We start from the raw sequence: 22,716 nt of genomic DNA, 5'->3' as shown, positions 1-22,716 counted from the left end.
TTCTCAGTTTCAAGTTCAATATCAGTTCCCCAACATTGCCTCTTTCACAAAGTCTGGTGGATACAGACCAGTCTGCCCATCCATCAAATACAACACTGATTTTCTGAATCATTTTATTTATTTTTTAAGATAAGTAAAATTAAAAGCTGCTCAAACTGAGGAATCAAGTCTTAAAACCCCAAGAATCTCAAACTGTATTCAGTGCTTTCTGTTACTGTGTATTACTAAGTGTAAAGCAGCAGAGCAATTCACAGCTCACTAGATGATGTAAACTCCAATGCATTTTGAATTAATACTCTACTTTCTGTAGTTATTATTGAGACTCAAAATACTTCACATCATAGTGCTCATGGATTATAAATGCAGTGGGAACATCCCTATACAGAGATACGTTTATTTTATGCAATCTGGGTAGCAAAAATGAAAGAATTTAGAGAATAGCATATAGAAGGGCTGCCCCCATCAGGCTACTTCATAAACCACTACAAACAGGCAGCTCAATCACTTAAGACAATAGTGTGGTTACTCCAAAGTACACAGTTAAGTGCTCCACTGGCAAAAATGGTACCATTAGACTAAAAATATTCTATACGTTACTGCTAAGATCATAAATACAAATCTCCCAAAAGTTCTCCATTTCCAACACCGCGTTTCTCCAAAGTGTTTGCATTGTTGAGGCATATCATATTGCATAGTTCTGCATACATGAGATACTACTGCTTGCATTGCTGCTGCAAATGGCCACGTTACTTAGTGTGGATCCCACCAAAATAGGAAGGAAGACTTTATGCAGATTATCAGAAGTCTTAGCTTGAACACAACAGTTCTCTTACACCATGTTTCACTTGTAAGTACTACAAATAATCTGGGAACTTGCAAAGGCCCTTTTGTGTCATCATCAATTTTACAGCTGAGCTGTAAGTGTTAACTGTACAATGTCCTGGAAACACTGGAATAAAGTTCTGCACAACTCTTCTGCACTGGTCTCTGGGCACGACTTCCAGGAAGAACATAGAACAACGATCCTGTCAATACAGAAAACAATGGAGTTATCGCTCTCAATTGTCTCAGTCCTGGACATGTTACACAGATTGTTCTGAAATATCAATTTATCAATAAGCTCTGAATCAAAAACTGGCCAATAAACACGCTGTCTCAACATTCAGAAGATACAGAGACCCGGGGCCTTCAGTAATGGCATTTACAGATCCTGAAACAGGGTATTTTCATTTCCACACACACAGTGACATCACTTTGCTTAAATCTGAAAGTGCTTCAATTACATGTCTTGTTTGCAATGAGCTTAAGGTTAAAGTACTTTTTTCTATTTACCTATTAAATCTCAGCCTTTATCTATTCATTTTAACAGAGCAACAGTGAAAGTATATTGGTTTGTATGCTCAAACTGAACCCAATCTGCAATGAAATCTGCCGTTAGCTTTAGACGCAAGCCATCCAAAATAAACTAAATCACAAAAAATCAGGTCACCTCAATGCACTCTATTGACTTGACTTGCTGAGCAAGCAGTGATTTTTGTCCAGAAGGTGGGTAAGCCAAAGCTGCATTTTCCCCCAAATCCTGCCCTTTTATGAGAAGTGAAGCCAAATGTGTTATTAGCTTCTCGCCTCACTCCATACTCTCCTGTACTCCAGCTGGTCTATCCCAGGCAATAGCTTCTTTGTAACAAACATCTTTGCAGTTAATGATGCCTACAAACAATGCTTATTCTTAAAGGTACCTCCTGTTGTTCCTCTTAACTACACCCCACTCTTCACTTTCTGCTCCTTGTCAGTATCTTCTCACTTCACCTCCACCGTCTGTCCTTCCTCTTACTTGTGCTTTCCAGAATGTTAATGCCTCTGTTCTTCTTCATCTCAGTTTTCAACCTTTTCCAACATGTTCAGCCATGTTCATCTTTTCCTTCCCTCATCCCAGTTGTTTGCTGCCTTTCCCATCATGATACAGTCACGTGAGGTCTGAACCTCAGAACCACATCCAAGATGGAACAACATCTTTACCTGTCATCTCTGATTGCATAAAAAAAGCCATAGCCGTGATGCACCATAGGGAGCGCGCAGCCACTAAATCTGGTGTAGCCAGTCAGACTGGTTGAAAGAACAAAGTTCCCACCTCCTCCACTGTAAAACATCACAAAATAGAAGTGAATTTTCTCATGCAGATCAAGAAATCATCACACTTAAGGTCGATGTAACAAAGAGGGTCCTCGGTACCAAGAGACACAACTTCCCCATGGGACAAGGCCACCAGTTACCTGGCAGTGAAGGCAGGGTCCACAAAGAGTTCTGGCACTGGCAGTCCCTGCTCCTTTGCTATGAGAAGGAGACCCAGGAGATGACGGTCAAATCCTGGAAAAAAAATGCAAGTTCTGTATCATTAACAGCAGCATTTCTTGGTTTTCTGCTATCTCAGTTCTGGAAGCTTGAAAAGCAGCTGAAACCAACAAGATTCATACGGCAGCATTCAAAAACACTTCTCAAAAGCATGGTCTAAGATGCTGTCATCACTTTAAGCTTGCACCCCTGAGCCCAAATGGAATGAGCTGAGTGGCACAAACCAAGCACATATCCTGCAGAAAACAAAACCCAAGAAAACTATTTCTGCAGGGAGGAGGAGCTTCACACAATGAAAGTGGCTCACAGGTAGAAAAATATGGTGAATTAATATTTTAAACGATGGGTCTTTAGGGCAGAAGGATGGTGCAAGGACCAGCCTTTAGGTCCTCTCCAAAACTGTTTAAATATGAAGTGGTGATGGGTAGATTTTACTGCAGTTGAAAACAAGAAGATAGAAAACATCAGCACTCGGCCCTTTTCATCCCCGAGTACCTCTTCCATTCTCACAGTCTTTCCTCATTCTGTTGTGTTTTGCAAATGCCGCATGCATCAGCTGTAGGCGTTCATAATTCTGCACAAAGTAAGGAGAAACAGGTTAAGAAACAAGAGAAAAAAAACATTCCAGATGAGTAACACATCAGCAGACACAGATCAGCAAGTTCTTCCTTTCACAATTTTGAGCAATAGAAGAAAACAGAGGAATTGAAAGGTACGTAAGGACCTTCTGACTCATCCATTTTCTTAAACTTCTCTTTTTTCTCCCACATCCAAATTCTTTCCTCATGACAACTTGCTTGTTTGCTCCCTGCATCTCTGTTCTGCCATCTGGGTCACTTTTGTACTGAACAGTATTCTAAACCTCGCACTCTTCCCCATACAAGCTGAAACAACGCAAAGCATACGTTGTCAACTACAGAAATGAAACCCAAAATTCTTCCACACTACCACTTCCTTAGAAAACACATTAGCTCTTATAACAGGTCTGCCTGCCATGTTGCATGGGAAAACAAGCAAAATCCACCAGGAAGCACACCTTGCCTCTTCAATTAAAACACACACAGATGCCAACTGCAATCCCCACTTTTCTCTACTGATCAAAACTTTACTTCCACAACAGTAATTCTGCCCTACGTTGTGTGATTTTTATGCATATATTAAATTGAAACTTGCATGCTAAAAAGAAAGAGAACAGAATAGAGATGTATGTTTTGGTAAAAGACGCCTACGGAAACACCTCTAGACATGCAAGAACTTGGCTTGTACTTCCATCTTGCTGGTACTTTAACAACTCCTTTGTCCTGTGGCAGCACCAAATGTGAACCACAGCCAGCAGCCACTCAAATTGGACAAAAGCCCAGCTACTGAGCTCACTGCAGGTAGTAGAAAACATGGTGTTAATGGATTTTCACCCAAAGAACCTAAATTCAGGGGGGTCTGTGCACTTTGAAATTAGACTTCTGAGCATCTTAAATCTCAATACCAGTGAAGATATTCAATGTTTTTTAAAGACTCCAACAGCTCATTACACACAAAAAAGCCCACAACAGCACTGGGAGACTGAATCATCACATAATCATTAAGGTAGGAAAAGACCTCTAAGATCATTGAGTCCAACCAGCAACCCTTCACCACCACGCCCACTGATCAATGTCCCTCAGTGCCACATCTATGTATTTCTTCAATGTCACCTCCCTGGGCAGCCTGTTCCACCATTCTTCCTGAGAAATTTCTCCTAATATCCAACCTGAAAAACCTGAGACAAATTATCAGTCACACATACATTATATCTATTATGTTCCACACGTTCCTCAGTACAAATAAAACAATATAAAACCTTTGAATTTCCTTCAAAATATGTAGCTCTTTGTTTCAAAATCTCCTCCTTGTTTCATTTCTCAGACTCTAAGAAACACAGTGAGGACAACAGAGCAAGTTTTTGTACAGCTTTCACTTGGCAAGAGCAGCATGAAATCCTTTGCCAGCCATGGACTGTAGGGCAGTCACTGGGAAAAGGTCCTTGGCAGAGCTTTCTCAGGCAAATTCTGGAATACGTCCCTGTCACCCTCAGGACAACAAGCAGACTTTAACCTTGCTCGCAGACTCAACAATTAGACTAACATTTCCTCATTTCACTTAAATACTGAAACAAAAGAACCACTCCACAGCAGAATATCATGATTCCAAGCTGGTTACTTTCTGAGGTGTGAAAATCAGAGTGAATTTCTGCATGGGAACTGTTGAGTCATGGCCTGAAGCAAAGATAGATCACCTGGGAAAGGACCAGTCAGCCCTGGGAGCACAGGTGAAGGCAATTCAGGTGTGTGAATGGAAGGGGTGGAGCCTGACTGCACCTCTCTCAGACCCCATTTAAGGGCTGACTGCCACTGGGGAAGGATCTCTGGTTGGAGATCCCTTCCTGTTGGAGTCCTTTCAGTGAGCCTAAATCTTTAGAGATGGATGAGCACCTTCACTTTTCCTACCACCATATCTGCTGGTCCCCTTGCTGTTATGTTCTTGTATTGCCCTTCCACCAGATTAATCTGTCCAACTGTAACAGTATCACCGAGGACAGACTTCAAACCAGTGTAAAACAGAACGAAAAAAAAAAAAATCAAAACAAGCCCACGTGTGACAGCTCACCTCTGTCACAATGACCACAGCCAGATCTCAAGCAACCTCAGTATTTCAGGTTTGTCTCACTGGAAACAAGCCAGCTCTCATTAATGGGAAGGCAGTAAAACAAAGGGTTAGCAATTAAAATGAGAGGCCTTCTAAACACACTGCAATTAAGGTAGGGTTTCTGTATTTACAGCGGCAGAATGATCCAACATGGATTTGCACCACTCTACTGCTTCCACGGTACATGGTCGTATGGTCTCAGTGCGGCCGTGATAGAAACGCCTGGTCATCGCGGTTTCGTAACAGCAGCCAGGGCTGAGAAGAAAAATTAAGGAAGAGGATCTCATTAACTTAACAAAACCACTTGCTCTGTCCATGAAAACAACAACAACAACAATAAAAAACAACAAAACAAACAAACCCATGCCGTGTTCTCTGAAGTATCCTATCTGTTCAGCTCAGCGGCCCTAATTTATTTACTTATTTAATTGCATGTTTGAGAAGAAACAACAAAGGAGCCAGAGGAGCTCTGCAAGCTTTTGTATGAGATGGATGACTGAAGAAGTGTTTGTGCTGTAATCCCCCCTTGAGAAGTTTGGGTCGCTGTGGCTATTTCCTGCTATCTGCAGATGTAACAGCTCTGATATAATTAAGGTAAATCTATGCAAGATTCACTCTCACGTACTGCCATCAAAGGAATCATCTACTCCACACAAACCCTCAAAGATTAAGTGGTACTTGAAATAAGCAGTGTTTCCCAATGCTCTTATGTTTATATGGACAAGGCTGTATCTGTAGCACACTGATACCCAGCTGGTTTTTCTCTGCAGTGTCCTTAGTCCTGTCCCACTCTAACATTTAATACGCAATTTAACTGCAACATAACAGTGTGCTTAAAACAAACTTAAGAGGGCTTTTTTTTTTTCAGTCAAATCATTTACTCCAATGTCTAACAAATGAGATCTAGCTCCCTGAGATACTGGCACCTCCAGTGATTAAGCATCACATGATTGTGAAGAAACTCTCCCTTCTGAAGTAAACAGTACTTGCCAGAAGTGACTCACACAAGGCACCATCTGGAGGAGTCAGCAAAGAGGACTTTGGAAACTCCAATACCAGGAAGAATGCTGTCTCTTTCCAAAAATACCAACTAAAATATAACAAAAATTCTGAGCCAAGCTTCTGGAGAGTCACTTTCTCTATTATTTTGCCCTGATTTTCACATCTAATTGTGCCGAAGGGAAGTGAGACTTGAGGCTTTTCACAAGTTTGGAAGATTGGTCATTTTTAATCATTTGCTTCTCCTCCACCTGAACAACAAGAGTCCTGACCCACTACAAGTTTGGTATTCAACCCATTATTAACTTTGTACAGCCCAAATCTACGTTTTCACAGATTGCTGTATGCCCTCCTTTCCACATTATGTACACACCTGATCACCATGGGGCACAAAGACAATTATTTGGAAGTCAAAAGTAAAAGCCTCTGCAACTTCAGTGGCAAAAAAAGTATACAGTGTTCAAAATTAAACAAACCCTTGTTTCTTCATTGTTTTATCACTTCAGCAAGTTACAAAGAGGCACTGCAAGGCCACTGTGTTCTCCCCAGATCTATGACCGTATTCAATAACCTGTGTTTTCATTCCTAATCTGGGTAATGAGCTTTTCTTACCGGCCGTGACATTTGTAATAAGCCAGCTGAAGGGCAAGCTGCACAAACGTGTCTGGATGAAGCTTCCTCTTCTTAATCAAGGCTTTGCCAAAGGACGTGAAGGCATAACACGCTAGTTGCAGGTCAGATACCTGGCAAACCACAGGAGGGAAAAATAAAAACAACACAGAAGTCAAGAAACTTCAAACATGACAGCTTGGTTCACTCCAAATACAACACATTCAATGTAAGAAAACAACAGTACAAATTTAACTGTGATCAAATCACAATTCACCAACTCATTTAAAACATATTCACTAGTTTTCTGAAATGAAGACAGTCAGTAAAGAACACAGAAACAGAAAAATTCAGTGATAATCAGGAGAAGCAGCAAAAAAATCTCACCTTTTCATAATATATTTCTTTAGTACGTTCAATTTCATTTATAATTCTTTGGTCTACTGTGAATACCAGTTCCTCTGGCCATGGAATATCCCTCACTTTATCTGATCCCTGGGAGTAGACAAGCAAAGACAGAAAAGAGAAACTGTTGTGCATTAAAGAAACCCAACACAAACACATTAACCAAGAAATCTGTAAGCTTAAAGAACTCATACCTTCCATTTTCCCTCATTTTCAATAATCTTTCGTTCAGCAGAAGATAACATGGTGATTAAAGCCATGGCATCAAAAGGAGAATGCTGTAATCGCATAAGACAAGATAGTGCATTATTTGCATGACTGAAAGAGGATCAAATTTATTTATTTATTTTAATCCCTGGCCTACTTATTCCCCCCCCAGACTATCAGTGTTACTGCACAGCGTTGGACTTGTTTTTCTTGTTCTTCTGCAACCCTTCTGCAACAACTAAAGCCAGCTCTCTTGCTGCTTTGACTGCTCTGCAGCTAGACAGGCACAGTAGTACTGCTATGGAGAAGCAGATTTTAGACAATGTAGACTTTCCTGCACACTTCAGTATAAAAATAATTCAAGTTTAAAAGCATTCAACTCAACAGAAAGGGCTCATTTTAAGCCTTTCTGTGCTATTATTATTATTGTTATTTACTCTGGGACTCCCTTACTAAACAGTTGTAGAAAGGAGATTATGATTTCAGAACTCAAGCCCTTAATTCAAGTATGATGTAATATCCAACACTGTAAAAACAGACTGGCTTTGGAAACCTTCCAGGCAAGGTGCCAGACTACACTAAAAAGGAATACATTAAATATTTAACACTCTGAAAGGCTTATTAAATAAATACTTGAAAAGTTTATAAGTGGATTTTTTTTTCAAACTTACATCACAGAATGCACTAGAGGTTCCATTGGAGAAGAATATGCTATTGTAGGACTTATCTCCCCAGCGCACAGTTGGATCCCCAGCAAGGCCCAGCCTCGTTATCTAAAGCAAAAATTACACACTGTGGGTTTTCAGAAACACCAAACACATTGCCAACCCGTCAGCTGAACCAAATCTACACTAACATGGTGAGGCCTGCCTGAGAGAAGACATTTTCACCCAGCTGAAGAAACAAGATTATAAGCCTAAACGTTTAAATCAAAGGTCCTAACAAGTTGCTGACTGTATTTCTAAGGACCTGAAGCACCGAGAGCTCATAGATTACAAAGGTGTATTTTAGCTGTTCTCGCTTCCAATGTCCTAACATTTGTTTAATAGTTTCTACGGATCAACATGAAACTCGACCTGAACATTTACCTGCTTCATTTTCTGTTATGAAGGAGCAAGAAGTGCTAATTTTTATCACAGAAAGAGCATATGCAGAACACATATGTGTATACATATATGTATATACATAAATAGATAAGTATGTATGTATAAGCAGATAAGAATTAACAAAAATCCTTAGCTACCTCTGTGTAGTCCTCAGGAGTTGCATGGGGACTAGCATCATCCAGGCTGACCACAAACAAACTTTGCTGAATTTTCTCAAGATGAGCCAGGTTCTTTGGGTCCAGACTAATTAAATATTCACGTATCTAGAAAGCAAGAAATGACACAGCTAAGTGAATTTACATCTTTCCAGAGGTCACAATACTTATATGAGGAAAAAACTGTTAAATTATTCCAACCTCTGCCCATTTTGTCCTTTCATTGCTTGTTAAGGCTGACAGTCCTGGTCCATCTGGTTCACTATGGCATCTTTTCTGGATGTATGTAAGTTGCCTTTAACAAGATTTCAAAAACTAAAGTTAACAAAGAACATACAGAGGCTGCATCACAAGCTAATGTGAAATTTAGGGAATGTAAGTCAGATGCTAAGGGCAACTGGAAGTCTGCTTTGTTTTCAGTTGCTAACAGTTAACTTCAATTGCAGCTACCAGATCAGCACATACCTACATGTAAACAATCACAACCTTAAAGTGCAATGTATGTACTTAAAATTGTTTTTAAAACTTAAACAGTGCAGATCAAACTTTCCTGAGCAGCAAATAAATAAATCAGCCTTTATAAAACTAACTGGATACAATGGCAAAACTTCCACTCAATAAAAACTCAGAAGCTTACAGCTGAGCAGTAGCTACTGTGTAACTGAGTCTTTCCATTCAGGATACACAAGAGTGTTTCAATTCCTACCTTTTCCTTGCACCATCCATTTGAAAAACTATGATCATGCAGCCCAGCCATTGGCCCATCATCACTATCACAATGATCTTGTACTTCTGTAGTACATCCTTGGAACATATTGCAAAAGGGCTAAATGAAGTTGTTTCAGTAGGAATCATCACATGCATGTTTTTACAGGGAGCTAACTTACAGTTTGCAAACCTGTTTCCCCCCCCCTCATACTGTTCCAGGTAAAGAAAGTACACAAGTTATAGATGTTTAAGATTGAAGACATTATTCTAACTTGTCCTTTGTTCTGGCACTCTTTCCCATTAAATGTCACTACTGAAACTTATTATTTAATGAGCAAGATCCTCTCTCTCTGTTCCTCAGCAGCAGTTCAGAACTATAAGAAGGGCCACACAAAGTCATTTCTTCTCTGGTGAAAAGACAAGGAGTGCAGGAAAAATACAGCTTCACTGCTCTGCAGTACGAAAAGCCAATGTATACTAAGATTTTTGACACTGCTGAACTCAAAAACAGGAAATCCAGTACCTTCACTCTGTTAGGATTGCAATGTAATCAACTGGTAGCATGATCAGGAAGACTGGTCCTTAAACAAATGATGTTACAGGATTGATAATTCCTTGCTCAAGAAACTCCACACATACATGATTTTTCCTACTGGAACACCTTCATTAAGCCCTTTTGCATGATATTCTGTTGGTGTACTATGGAAGTATATCACCATAACTCATGGTAAGAAGATGCCACTTGTTAAGCCAAAATCTACCAGAATCTTACTGTTCAGCAGCAGGCTTTCTCACCCCTACATCTTCAGGGTGGGAGGGAAAGAAAAGAGACTGTCTTTAGAACACGCTCAAATAGAACAGAGTATTTGAAATAAGGTAGTCTGAAAACCTGGAAATCTCTGGAGGAGTCAGCATGTTGCCTTCATGTATAGTATCAAATGCAAACACACGGCCTCGACACAGGACGACTAAGTGAGATGGGCATTCACCTTCAGTCACTGAAACAAAGCAAAACAAAACATGAAAATCCAATGCTAGGGAGAAAGTGAGTGACAGATAAAGAAACTATTCAGCAAGTCCTACAGATCCATTTTTTTTCAAAATGAGGGAGACTCCCTGGATTTAAAAACAGGAATGCATTAGAAAGTTTGAGACCGACTGCAATTTACTATTTATATACTTATACATAAAGTATACATATACACTTTAATTTACTATATATAAAATTTACTACAATTACAAAGTTTTAAGAGGACTCGAATCTACACAAACACATAACTTTCACCATCATTAACTAGTTCAAGTCACTGTCATTACTTAGCAGTAAATCTAACTAACCGATGCATTCTGTAAGCAGAAATATCCTCTGCCGAAACAAATGTTAAGTTACTGAGAGCTAATATAAGCATTTTTCTCTTGCAGGAAGTCTTGTTTTGCTTCAAAACCAGGCAGTGTGAAAGTTAGGCAGGAACAGATCATAAATGTGAAATCTATGTAACAAAAATCAAAAGGGATTACACCAATTTGTGGGTGTTTTTGATAGCATCCTCCTAAACGCAGTTGCCAAAAGCAAGGCGTAGAATTAAGTTTGGAAGTTAAGATACCTAGAATTGTGTATAGGACCTCCTACTGCAGCTGAGGGACATCTACTCAACACACCAAAATCAATGAGCTCTCATCCGTTCTCATTAAGGTGCCTGCTGCAGGGTAAACCAAGCAGCTTTCCAGGCTTCGCTGATCAAAGTCACTTGGGATCATTTTACTGTGGTCTTCGACTACAACCTGACATTACCTGTCAAAACTTAGGACCCCTCTCCAATAGTAATTTCTTCTGCTTCTCCTCCATACCTGTACATCTGGAAATCCCAAATCCTCTTCTAGAGGTATGTTTATTACTCCACACAGAACAAAGGTAACTAACTGGACTAAGCATTTCCCCTTGGAGGCAGGCAATCCACATGGAGATGGATTTCACCTGCTGTGTATGATGTCAAAAACAACATAAGCGCAACTGTTTAATAAAGCTAAGGGAAAAAAGGGCTGTGAATTACTTGCATAGTTACAAGAACCCACTGCTCAAATGTTTCTCCCACTTTTGGTATTCTCTTCAATTTAACCCTATGAAAAGCCCACAAAACTTGCCTTTGGCTTTGCATTTTCTCTACATTTCCTGTGGCATAGAGACTTCCTCACATATTTTCTGTGGAACAAGGCCTGCAGAGCCTCAATCCTCGTGAATTCCTGAGTCTTGTAGGAATTCTTATCCCTCATGATTACCCAGAGCAGCATGCCTAAAAACCTCTAGAGGCATCAGTGTGTCAGAGGGGTGTTATGACTTCAATTAGCTGTTTGCCAATACTACAATACATATCAATGAAGGACAAATAAAAATGCTACACTTACACTCCACCTCTTGATCACGTATCCAAGAAAACCATTAGAAATTTAAGAGAAATGCTTCAAGAATTTCCAGAAAGTACTGAAAATAAGGACTAAGCCAAGAAACACTCAGTGACAAAAAAAATACCACAAACTATCCCAGCAGAACATATAGGAACACAAGAAAAGCAACCTAAGGAAGAAGATAATTACAAATGATGCTGAAGTTCTGTCCAAATAATGCATCTAACACACTCATATTTGTAACACATAGAATTTTTCTTCTTCCCTTTCTTAATGCAATCATACTTCTAATAGGCATCAGGTTGGTAACATACAAATTGAGGCAGTCTGCTTTCAACCTTATTTAGAAGGGACTAAATATTGCACCAAGAAAAAAAGAAGTAATCAGTGGGTTAGATTGCTTCCTTATGTAAGGACTCAGCAACAAGTATCTGACTTAGTTTTTGAAGAAGACTTTGATGGTTAAAATGACCACTCCATTAGCCCCCCCCCAATATGAAATCATTTGCTTGTATTAACCTACAATCTGCATTTACTTACCAGTCTTAAAATAGTTGCAAAGTGAGTCTCTGGTAATTCCAGGAATCTTGCAAGTGTTAAAGAGCATTCGAAACTGGCTCATGTCCAGAACAGCATTCCCAGATCTCTCTATAGGCACCTTCTCTCTAAAAGAAATATACCAAAATTAAGCACAAGAGGTGATAATTATCCAAGTAAGCCAAGGTAAGACAAGCCTATATTTTATTGCAAAGAACTTATGCCAATAAACATATTTCCACTACTGAAGTGCAAACAGAGCATTAATATGTAGAAACAATTATTTCTTCTTAAAAGTCTTACGCTCGTAACAGCTCCCAGTACTTCAGGGTGTGCCATATATTTACACATGCTCTCTCTATCTGAGTGCCTTCTTTGGGTGGCCAGCAGTGTTCAATATAGGGACCAGGGCCTCCCATGTTACAGTTTATTTGTGTTGATATGCGAAGATCAAGATAAGCCACATTCAGCCACCAGTCCTCCAGCTGGAAATGAAAAATGGTCAGCATCAGAATAATTTTCAGACATTAATTTCCTAATAATCTGCTTGATACGTGCAATTTTTGTTTATTTTTTAGTATTTTGAGCAGTAGCTCCTGCATAACAGGAGGCAGGACGGTAATTCAGAAGGTAATTGCTGATGCTAATGTCACATCTAGCTCTTATTTTCAGGCACTTAAAATTCAATACTACTTAAGTAGATTAAAATAATAGAAGGCGAGTAACAGAGTAACTTTACATTTTAGTAAGGGAACTCTTATCCACCCAGTTTTGAAAAAAAAATCACACATAGATAAGCACGTTGATACCCATAGGACAAGTGGCAGACATAGGGAATACCATGAGATTAAAAAAATCATAGCTAAATTCTCTCAAAATTATATGCTGACCACCAACTAATCACTTGTTCTCCAGAAGATACTGGTATCTTCCATCCTAACAAAGCAGACGCAGTAACACACATACAAAACTAAGGATTAAGCTGAACTACGATATTTACATATCTACATACGTACCCAATTCCTTCTTGTTTTAGCTCTTTCCAGTAGTTTCTGATGCAGCTCTTTGCCAATCCCATTTTCAAATTTTTTAACAATATCCTCAGTTCTTTGATATTCTTCTTGATTTAGAAATGGCTTCACTGTAAAAAAGGAAATGTATTTAAAAACAACTGCATGCTGAGATTTATTCCAGGATTCAGATGTCCGCAGGCAGGGGGTAGATGGAGAACACTCAACATTTGCTTGTCTAAAACATGTATTTTGTTGGGGGGGGGGGAAGGAGGGAATGGACACGACCCCTTTTAAAAGCTATAAATAAATCACAGTGTGTTCTAATAAAGACATTTGTACATGCTTTTAAATAAATTCAGGTATCGATAGATGAAACAATAGCTAAAAATCTGAAATGTTTAACAGATAACTACATCCAATAGATTTTAAACTCTAGCTGGAAATATGCAGTGCTGAACTTCTACCAGCTGAATTCAATGAATAACTAAGTTTATGGGAACTCTGCTAATAAATTAATACACTGAGCACCATTTACAAGCCACTTGCTTTCATAGTCAAGCCCATTCACGGACTACAAGCACTTTACTCAATTTGTCATGATTAAAAGATTTTTAGGAGGTTTTTTGATGAAAGTAATGACATCCATGGTCAGCAGCAAACACTGCTGATGTCAGTTAGTACATGGGTGTACCTCACTGTTTTCCTACAAATAATCTTGTGCATAACCTATTTTCTATTATGTTTATACATCAATTGGCATATCACAGGCCAGCGGGATGGGGATGTGGCAGTTCTGCCCACTCAGTGCCTACACAGTGCGGTCTGATTCATATTCGAGGCAGCTGAACATTGATGTCAGTCACTTTCTTGTCTGTCTTCCTAGTGATAAACTTGTGATCAGCTTACCAGTGGAAAGAAAACAAGACAGATACAGTTAGTAAAAACTAAACAAGTATCTATATTATCTCTAATCTACCTTTGGGGAGAAACAAAGGAATTTCCGCAGGGCAAGGTTTCCCTGCTACACCCCACTGGAATTATGACCCCTTGCCTGCAAACACATAGATTGGCTTGGAAGGGATCTCTAAAGACAACCTAGCCCAAATCCCATGCCAGGAATGGGGACACCTTATACTAGATCAGGTGGTCCAAAGTCCCATACCACCTGGCTTTTAACACCTCTAAGGACAGAGGACTTGCCTATGTCTGGAATGTATGCTGCTGATCATAAACCTTTGAGCCCAGGAGCTGAGAGTGTTCTCAGTCTGCCTGACTGTTCACTATCTAGGTCATACGTTACCAGTTCACTACAAACAATGTACATTGTTCAGCTCTAGGTTTCTGCAATGTAAATAAGACATGAGTGAGCCATATGTATATGTCTCTTCTGCAGAGTTAAAGTTACAGCAACAATTCAAGCTGGTCACCTCTGAGGATAGGCCACAAATACAGAAATCCCCAGGCAATCATGTCTTTAGATTGTATATCCCTAACACCACATCTGGCAGTCCAGACCAACAGCCTTACTAGGGCCAGAGGTCTTCCTGCTCTAGGCTGGCTCCCATCATTGCCTCTAGGCATGCTGCTTTCTCCCACCTTCAGGGCTTCTAATTCTGCACAGTAGAGTATTTCTTATATTTCACTTTGCTCCTGCTTCTAAGTGGGTAGAAGCTCAATGGCCTGCATGCACCCTTAGGCTTTGGCAAATGTAGCTTCTTGTGCTAAGAAAGCCCTAAGCAAGATTCCTATATTCAAGTAGCATACCAAATTGCACAACAGTCATCTCATCATAGAAGGCTATCAGGTTGGTGTGCATTATTTTCTCTTTATTAATCCATGCTGACCACTCCCAGTCACCTTCTTGTCCTTCATGTTTGTAAGCTGTTGTCAGGATTATTTGCTACACCACCATCCCAGGGATCAAGGTGAGGGTGACTGATCTGTAGTTCCCCAGCTCTTCCTTCTTGAGCAGTGGTGGCACTTGCTTTTTTTCCTGGTCCTCAGGAACACTCTCCAGTTAAAATGATCTTTCAAGGATCATCAAAAGTGGTATCGCAGTGACAAAGCCCAGCTCCCTCAGCAATCACAGCCACATGCATCCCATTCAATCCCTTGAAGTCATTCATATCCAATTTCCTTAAGCACCCCCTCTGCTGATCCTCCTCCACCAAGGCTAGGACTTCCTTTCTTCTTTTCCAAATAACTCATTTTTAAGGTTATCTTAAAAAGTATTCCAGTATTTTTTTTATTAAGCATCTTAAGGAGAAAAGCAAAGACCCATTTCAGCTACATCCCAGCTTCCTTATGTCCACAACAGTACAATGCAGGTCTTATTGGTATGTTATAAAACATGTTATAAAACAGGGACAGCACAGGTGGAAATAGAAACACACAGCAGAAGTAAAGCACAACTCCTCCCAGATGCAAAGGAATAGAGAAAAAAACGGACTCAAGCTGCAATACAGGAAGTTTCTGACAAGAAAAATAAAAGGATTTATTTGCTGATGGTAGGGTTTGTTTGTTTGTTTTTATTCCCCCCCATTCCCCACTAATTGAGGGTGATCAAACTGACTGCACAAGGAGATTGCGGAATCTCCAGCATTACAGGGATTCAAAACACAGCTAAGCAGCACCTGAGCAAACTATTAACAACAGTCTTTGAAAAGGGATTTGATCTAGATTAACCGTTCAGACTTAAACGATTCTATGACCATGTGAACCCTTTCCATTTAAGAACAACTCAATTGGATGTAGAAAGAAAAGGAAATAGAGGGAAGGAGCAAAACCCAGGCCCTCAATCACTAGACTTCGGTGAAACATCTGTCTTATCAGTTTATCTGGACCCATATATCTTGGCTTCACTTCTGCCTAGAGATCAGCTCCATCCACGGGATACAGTAAGTATCCCATGAGAGACGGCTTCAGTTAAGGAAACCTTGGGTACTTAAGGAAACCTTTCTAGAAGGCCGAAGCTTTGGGTTTTCATACTCTTGAACTGAGTCAAAGTTTCTGAGACTAAACTTCACCTGAGCTGAAAGGCTAAATAATGTGGTTACATCCAACTTCTTTCTTTAACACAAAGTTAATCACTCTGAATCCAAAGCAGGCAGCTACTGTAAAGCTCTGAATAAGGTACCATCTGAGATCCAGCTTTTCCAGTTGACTGGCTTTAAACAGATAAGTGCTTTACCACCATGCTGACTCACTTTAAGTGCCCAGAGTCCTTCTCTGACCAAGAGAAGACATGCGTTCTCAAGGAATGATTCACAGCACTATAAGGAGTCATTTGGACATTCAAACCCTCCTGAAGAAGCCTACACTCCCTCAAAGATGTTTCTCTCCACCCAACTCTCCAGCCTGTCCAGGTCCTGCTGAATGGCAGCACCATCTTCTGATGCGTCAGCCACTCCTCCCAGCTTTGTATCAACAAGCTTGCTGTCAGTGCACTCTGTCCCTTCATTGAGACCACAGATAAAGATATGGAACATGACTGGAACCAGCACTGACCCCTGGGAAACGCCACTAGCTACAGGCCTTGCACTAGACTGTGCTACTGATCACAACCCTCTAAGCTCTGTCAGTCAGCCAGTTCCCAATCCACCTCATGGTCCACTCATCACTCCACACTTCCTGACCTTACCTATGAGGATATAATGGGAGACAGCATTCAAAGAGCACTGAACTGACTTTTCTTCAACTTGAAGAGAGACTAAAGGTCAACAGCAGCAATCAAAACAGCAGAGTGGCTTATGTACTGCAACCAGTAGGTAGAAAACAACTTCAGCATGGGAAAAAAAAACTGAATTGAGGAAAAACATGATAAGCTATTTCTGAAAACACTGATCAGAAGCAGAAAACCAGAGCAAACAAGTTCAGTCAAGTATCATCATTCCAGAAGAGAGTCATTTATTAACTTGGAAGGCCAGAGAGATTTAAAGAATTAAGCTGTGAAGGGTAATTGTTATTGCGCATTCACTACTACTACAGCACAATTTAGGTTAATCTGCATTACAACTAAACAAAAGTATTTTGTTGCTACATCAACTCCCACCCCTCTAAAAACACCATTTCAACACTCTGCATCACGCAGCTATAGCATTAAGAATGACAGAGAAAACTTATCAATGTTCCATTGCTGGGGTAGTTTCGACTACACAAAGGATAACAGAGAACTCTGAGTTTAGGGATTTGTGTTTTGGGATTATGATGTAACAAGGGACAGTGCTAGGGACTGAACTTCAGGTTTTACTGCTACCATTCCTTTATTACCAGCAGGTTTGTAAGACATGGCAGGCATTCAAGAGAAAAGCTCAATGTCTCTGATTTCTGAAAATGGCTAAAGGAGCACAGGAAAGAAATCTGCAGATAGTGGGTACCCTCATCCACCAGTGTATCAAAACTTGCTCTGATGGTAACTCACAAACCAGCCTAAATTCATAAACAAAGCTAGATACGTTTCCACTGATGTTTTCAAAACTTCTCTTATTCTATTTTCTTCAGACTTGTAAATGCAGAAGCCTTCCCAAGTTAAATTATCAATAGATGCCCATTGGTGCCTTTTCCTACTGCTCTGTAATTAATAGTACTAATGAGAAGGACATCATTTTATTACAAAAGAAAGAAAAGGAGTTTGAACTCATTTCTTTTACGCAAAGATTCTATGCAAACACAGTCATAAACCAGCCAAGCAGCCATTACGCAAAACAAAACTTGTAGAGGGCAGAATACTTTTTATTACACATAGCAGGAAAAATAATAATAATAAATAAATAAGAAGCACTCTGGAGGGGGAAAAATACCCATGAAAAACAATACAAAGTAACCATCTCTTACACCCAATTCCCCTCTTGCTGAAGAAAACGGGCATAGGGGTAAGGTGGGAGCTTCACACAAGTTGGTCTGGGCACTTAGTTCCCCCCTTTGGAAAGTGATAAAGTTCTTGTGCCCAAACGTGACCCAATTCCATCCCCTCCTCAACCTCCGCAGTCACGGCAGCTGGTACAAGCTACATATAAACACTACTTGGCAAATAGCAGCCTGGTTCCAGGTGCACACACCACTCCACTGTTAAGTCATTACCTGAGTCAAGGTATTTACTTAGAGATTCATCCAAAGGAGGTACGGGCAGTGGAGGCAGGGAATCTTGGTACTGAAACGTTTGCTCTTCAGAGGTCTCGAGCACTTGCTTTTCCATGTTGTGGACCTGCAGCACAACGTTAGTTCTATTAATGACGTTGCAGATAAATGATACACTGCTTTGTTATTCCTTTTTTATTCCTACATTCCATTTACACAGTGAAAGGTGTATATCCTGTGATACACGCCTTTCTATGGGCAACACCCAAACCTGACGATTCTGTTGGCCAGCAGCCTCAGAAGCATACACACAACAGGGGAATACTGACCAAGAGGCTACCAATCGCTTCTTTCTTGGTTAATTCTAATTAACAAACTCAAAATACACCTTTTCCTCCTCAAACTGCAAGCAGTTCACCCCGACCCACCCAGCTACACCTGCGGGGCCGCCGTGGCTCACCGAACCCCCTCGCACACCTGCACTGCGACCGCCTACCCACGGTACCGACCAGCCGCCGAGGGGTCGTTACCCGGCCGAGCCCCCAACGAGACGGGCCCAAACGAGGCCCGAGACCGCCACCACCACCGCACCATGGCGATGTTTACGGCTCGGGGCCCTGCCCGGGGAAGCACGGAACGAGCCCAGCCGAGGCCCTGCCCGGCTCCGCACTGCTCCCTTCCGAGCACCGCTCACCTCCCCGAGCCACCGCCGCCGTCTGCAGCCGATCGCTCCACAACCAGCCGCCCTTACCTCTGCCCCACTTCCAAGCGGGCCCGGAAAGCAGGCGGGGCGGGGCGGGGCGGGATGGCCGTGCGCAGGCGGCCCGGGCTGGGGGCCCTGCGGGGCTGCAGAGGCAGCGGCCTGTCGGAGCCTATGGGGGGTAGGGGGGGCTGCTAGGCTCGGGGAAGGGAGGGCAAAAGGAGAAACCAGCTTCTGCTTGGCGTGCAGTGTGTGTGCCCTGTATGCGGGGTCCCGGTGGTGTGTCTCAGGGGGTCACGTGTGGTCCTGTTCTGAGATCCCTCCATGGGCTACGCTTGGGGTACCAGTGGGGCTGTGGGACCTGTGAGTAGTTCAGGCCAGTCCTCAGGGGTTCTGCTGCTGTGGGTGAGTGTGCAGAGAGGCCTTTGGGATAGCAGGGCAGTGAGCAGCTCTGCAGAAGTGGGAGTGAATTTGAACAGGCATCAAGGGTGAGAGTGGGGGTAAGAGCAGTTGGCTCCTGGGAGTGAGTGCTGCACCACACTTATAGCTCAGCAAGCAACACAAGGCCTCCCAGTCCTACTTGGCTATGATTAATGAGCTTTCTGCCTGAAGTCACCTGCAGGACTGCCCTTTGGCACCATTGAAAGTGCTGCTGCTACCCACATATAGAGGTGAGCGATGTGCAGCAGGGAGCCATGGCACAACACAGATGTACTATGCTCACCCCCTGTCCTTGGGGGACATCGCTGCCTGGAAGAGCTGCTGAGACCTTGAGGCCTCAAAGAACGCCTCTTAGCAATCTATCAAAAGCTGTTGGACATGTCATTGCCATTGGGGACATGCATATTAGGTTATCTGCATCATTCAAGAGGCAGGAGATGTGATCTTGTTCTTCAAAACAAAACAAAACTATATAAGAAGAGGTTTTGTAGTATGCAATAGTTATTTTCTAAGCAGACTTAAGGCTTAGTTCAGATTTCATTTCACAGTTGTGAACTGAGCTTGGAACATGGCAAAGTCAGCATGTGGTAGAAAACATTGCGTGTGATTTTTGCAATCCCTGATAATGATACTATCTCTTGATCACTCTTACCACTGCAGCATTAGGAATTGTGAAATGAGAGAGACCACTGTTTCATAAACTGAATCCCAAACGGCAAATTTCTGACATGCTGCGTTAAATCCTTTAGTTGTAGCAATGGGTATTGCTGTGCTGTTACTGGAGTTGGGGCCCAGCCAAAAAATTTCCCATCCACACATTTTAGATAAGACCAAGATATGCTAATATTCTGTTCAGACTGCAGAGATGAGAACAAAGAGAATTTTGTTTTCTGTGTTGTTCTTCACATTGTATTGTATTGTATTGTATTGTGCCTACACAGAAGCACACCAAGCATGGACATTGTGAAAGCAAAGTGGGAAAAAATGAACTGTTCATCTGCTAAATTGCTGCTCAATCCTACTCTTCTGATATGCGTCAGAAGAGGATCATTGTCTCAAACTGTACATGTCTAGAGCAGGAATATTTAAGGACAGAAAATGTCATAAAAGGGATCACATTCCTGTTCTTTGCTTTCTTCATGGCTTTAGCATCACTGGGCACACTGTGGTTTCCTACAGTGATTGTAACCTGTCCACAAGGAGCTCTCCCATGGTATCCCCTGGACAGAAAGCCTTGTCCTCTTAGTCCCATGTGGCCTCTCCAGCCACAAGAAGCAATGCAGCCACACAGATGGGTGTTCCTGAGGGAACACATGCTTATCCAAGTCTTGAGGTGCAGGGTCTGCAGTCAGTGCCTGACAGCAGCAGCAGTGAGTTCACCTGTGGAAGATCTGTTCAGGTTGAAGAACTGCTCAGCCAGGTCACAGAGCTTCCGGAGAAGGTGGGCAGGCTGAGGAGCATCAGGGAGTCAGAGAAGGAGTTTGATTGGTGTAGTCATACTCGACCATCCACCCCTGAGGCAGACTCATCACCCAGTCATGACACAAGAAACAAGGGTTACTCTACTCTTGTGCCACCAGCAGAAAGGAGGATATCTAAGAGACGGGGAATGGAAGCAGGTTTGTGCCTGGTGTGACAGATTAACCCGCTCCCTGCCTATGTCACTTTCCCAGGTGCCCCTACACAGAGTAAAATCTCAGCACTTCTGTATCACCCACAGCTTATCTGAGCAGGACTTTGTTCCCTAATTTCTTTCCTTCTATGTATGGTGTTTCTGTCTGCAGCAGTGGCACCTTCTGGCTGCTTCCCTACTGTTGTAGACCTTTGCTGCCAAAATGGCTTCCCATTGCCAATCTCGGTACCCTCCTTTCTCTGAGTCACTTTGCTCGATTGTCTTTTGCATCGTGCAATTAGCAGTAAAGCATCTACTTGCTGTGTAGCACATAAGAAAGTAGAAAGGATCAGTGACCTACTAGAACAGCATTGGTATGTTAAACATCCCCCAAAATTCACCAATAAATTCTATGAAGGTCTGCATTAGTTATACTGTGAGCACATCAGCTACAAGTCTGCCACAAGTAGTGTATACTTTCATATATTTTTTCAAAACTAAGTAATGGCAGGTGGCTTCCCAGGGAACAGAATTTCACTTGGTAAAGATGTATGTGTATTTTTTGTTATCAGTCTTAGGACATTAGTAACTAATTAACCTGTTTGGAATATAGTCTGCTAGAAGTGTAGCTTGTAGCTCAGAGAGATAACGTGCTGGGAAAAATATGACTAATGTATCAAAAATTGGAGGATATACATAGTTTTTTCTTATAATATGTAGGGGTAGTGGTGAAAGATTACTGTTGTCTTAATTTTCCAGGTGAAAATCTACTGAGATGTGGTTTCCTACAGGTTTTGTCCTGATGTTTAATGATCTTGCTGTCTCCTGTGTGCAGCAGCACACCATTGGTTGGTTCACGTGCTTTCACTGTATTTTTTAGTTGGTGTTTGTCCACTTGTTATAAGATGATGAGTAGAGCAAATGTAAAACGTCATCACGGTCTGAAAAGCCTGTGTCTCAAAAGTGTGAAGTGAAAAATGAAAAGTACCTTCACTGTAGGCCTTTTTTTCACACTGAACCATTTCTTTGCCAATAGCTCCATTAAATAAGCAAATAAATAAAAATAAAAATAAAAACAACTTTTTGACTGTGAACTATCTCAAGCATATTTTGAATTGATCAGATCATATACCCAACTTAAAATGTGTGATAAGAAAAGGTACAATCCAGGAAAGTCGTGATTATGCAGAGGAATTCATATATATTGCTATGTGTCTTGGTGCAGTTGATTCCCTAGAGGGAAGGGGTACCATCCAGAAGGACCTGGACAGGCCTGAGAGGTGGGCCCATGCCAACCTCATGAAGTTTGACCTTTCCAAATGCAAGGTTCTGCACCTGGGCCGGGGCGATCCCAAGCATAAATACAGGCTGGGTGGAGAATGGCTTGAGAGCAGCCCTGAGAAGGATTTGGGGGTGTCATTTTATGAAGGACTCAGTGTGAGTCAGCAGTGTGCACTTGCAGCCCAGAAGGCCAGCCGTATCCTGGGTTACATCAGGAGAAGTGTGACCAGCAGGTCAAAGGAAGTGATTCTAGATATCTACTCTGCTCTTGTGAGACACCACCTGTAGTACTGCATCCAGTTCTGGGGCCCTCAACACAGGGAGGACATGGAGCTGTTGGAGAGGGTCCAGAAGCCACAAAGATGATCAGAGGGCTGGAGCACTCTAAGCATCCTCTGTGAGGACAGGCTGAGATTGTTGGTGCTCTTCG

At 41.6% G+C, this 22,716-nt stretch overlaps 1 protein-coding gene across 5 annotated transcripts; it reads right to left on the bottom strand.

Annotated features, from left to right (window-relative positions):
• Positions 1-99: 99 nt before the first annotated feature.
• Positions 100-19,100, bottom strand: CROT (carnitine O-octanoyltransferase). Of its 5 annotated transcripts, none has more exons than XM_015853414.2 (17): positions 19,004-19,100; positions 18,256-18,379; positions 13,180-13,304; positions 12,467-12,648; positions 12,167-12,291; positions 10,113-10,221; positions 8,717-8,810; positions 8,498-8,623; positions 7,926-8,027; positions 7,242-7,325; positions 7,030-7,137; positions 6,646-6,776; positions 5,166-5,289; positions 2,848-2,926; positions 2,274-2,367; positions 2,020-2,139; positions 100-1,025 (listed from the first exon to the last, which is right to left on the bottom strand). In XM_015853414.2, the coding sequence occupies exons 2-17, from the start codon at positions 18,368-18,370 to the stop codon at positions 905-907; spliced, it is 1,839 nt and encodes a 612-aa protein (XP_015708900.1). In that variant the 5' UTR covers positions 18,371-18,379; positions 19,004-19,100; the 3' UTR covers positions 100-904. The 5 variants fall into 5 exon arrangements, 4 of the variants coding, with proteins under 4 accessions (XP_015708900.1, XP_015708898.1, XP_015708901.1 ...); XM_015853412.2 differs by having other exon boundaries at positions 18,947-19,075; XM_015853415.2 differs by lacking the exon at positions 19,004-19,100 and adding an exon at positions 18,730-18,753.
• Positions 19,101-22,716: the final 3,616 nt, after the last annotated feature.

This window comes from Coturnix japonica, chromosome 2 (assembly GCF_001577835.2).
Source record: "Coturnix japonica isolate 7356 chromosome 2, Coturnix japonica 2.1, whole genome shotgun sequence".
Classification (NCBI taxonomy): Eukaryota; Metazoa; Chordata; class Aves; order Galliformes; family Phasianidae; genus Coturnix; species Coturnix japonica.
The sequence above is the reverse complement of the archived record's forward strand: the minus strand, read 5'-3'. Positions and strand labels throughout refer to the sequence as shown.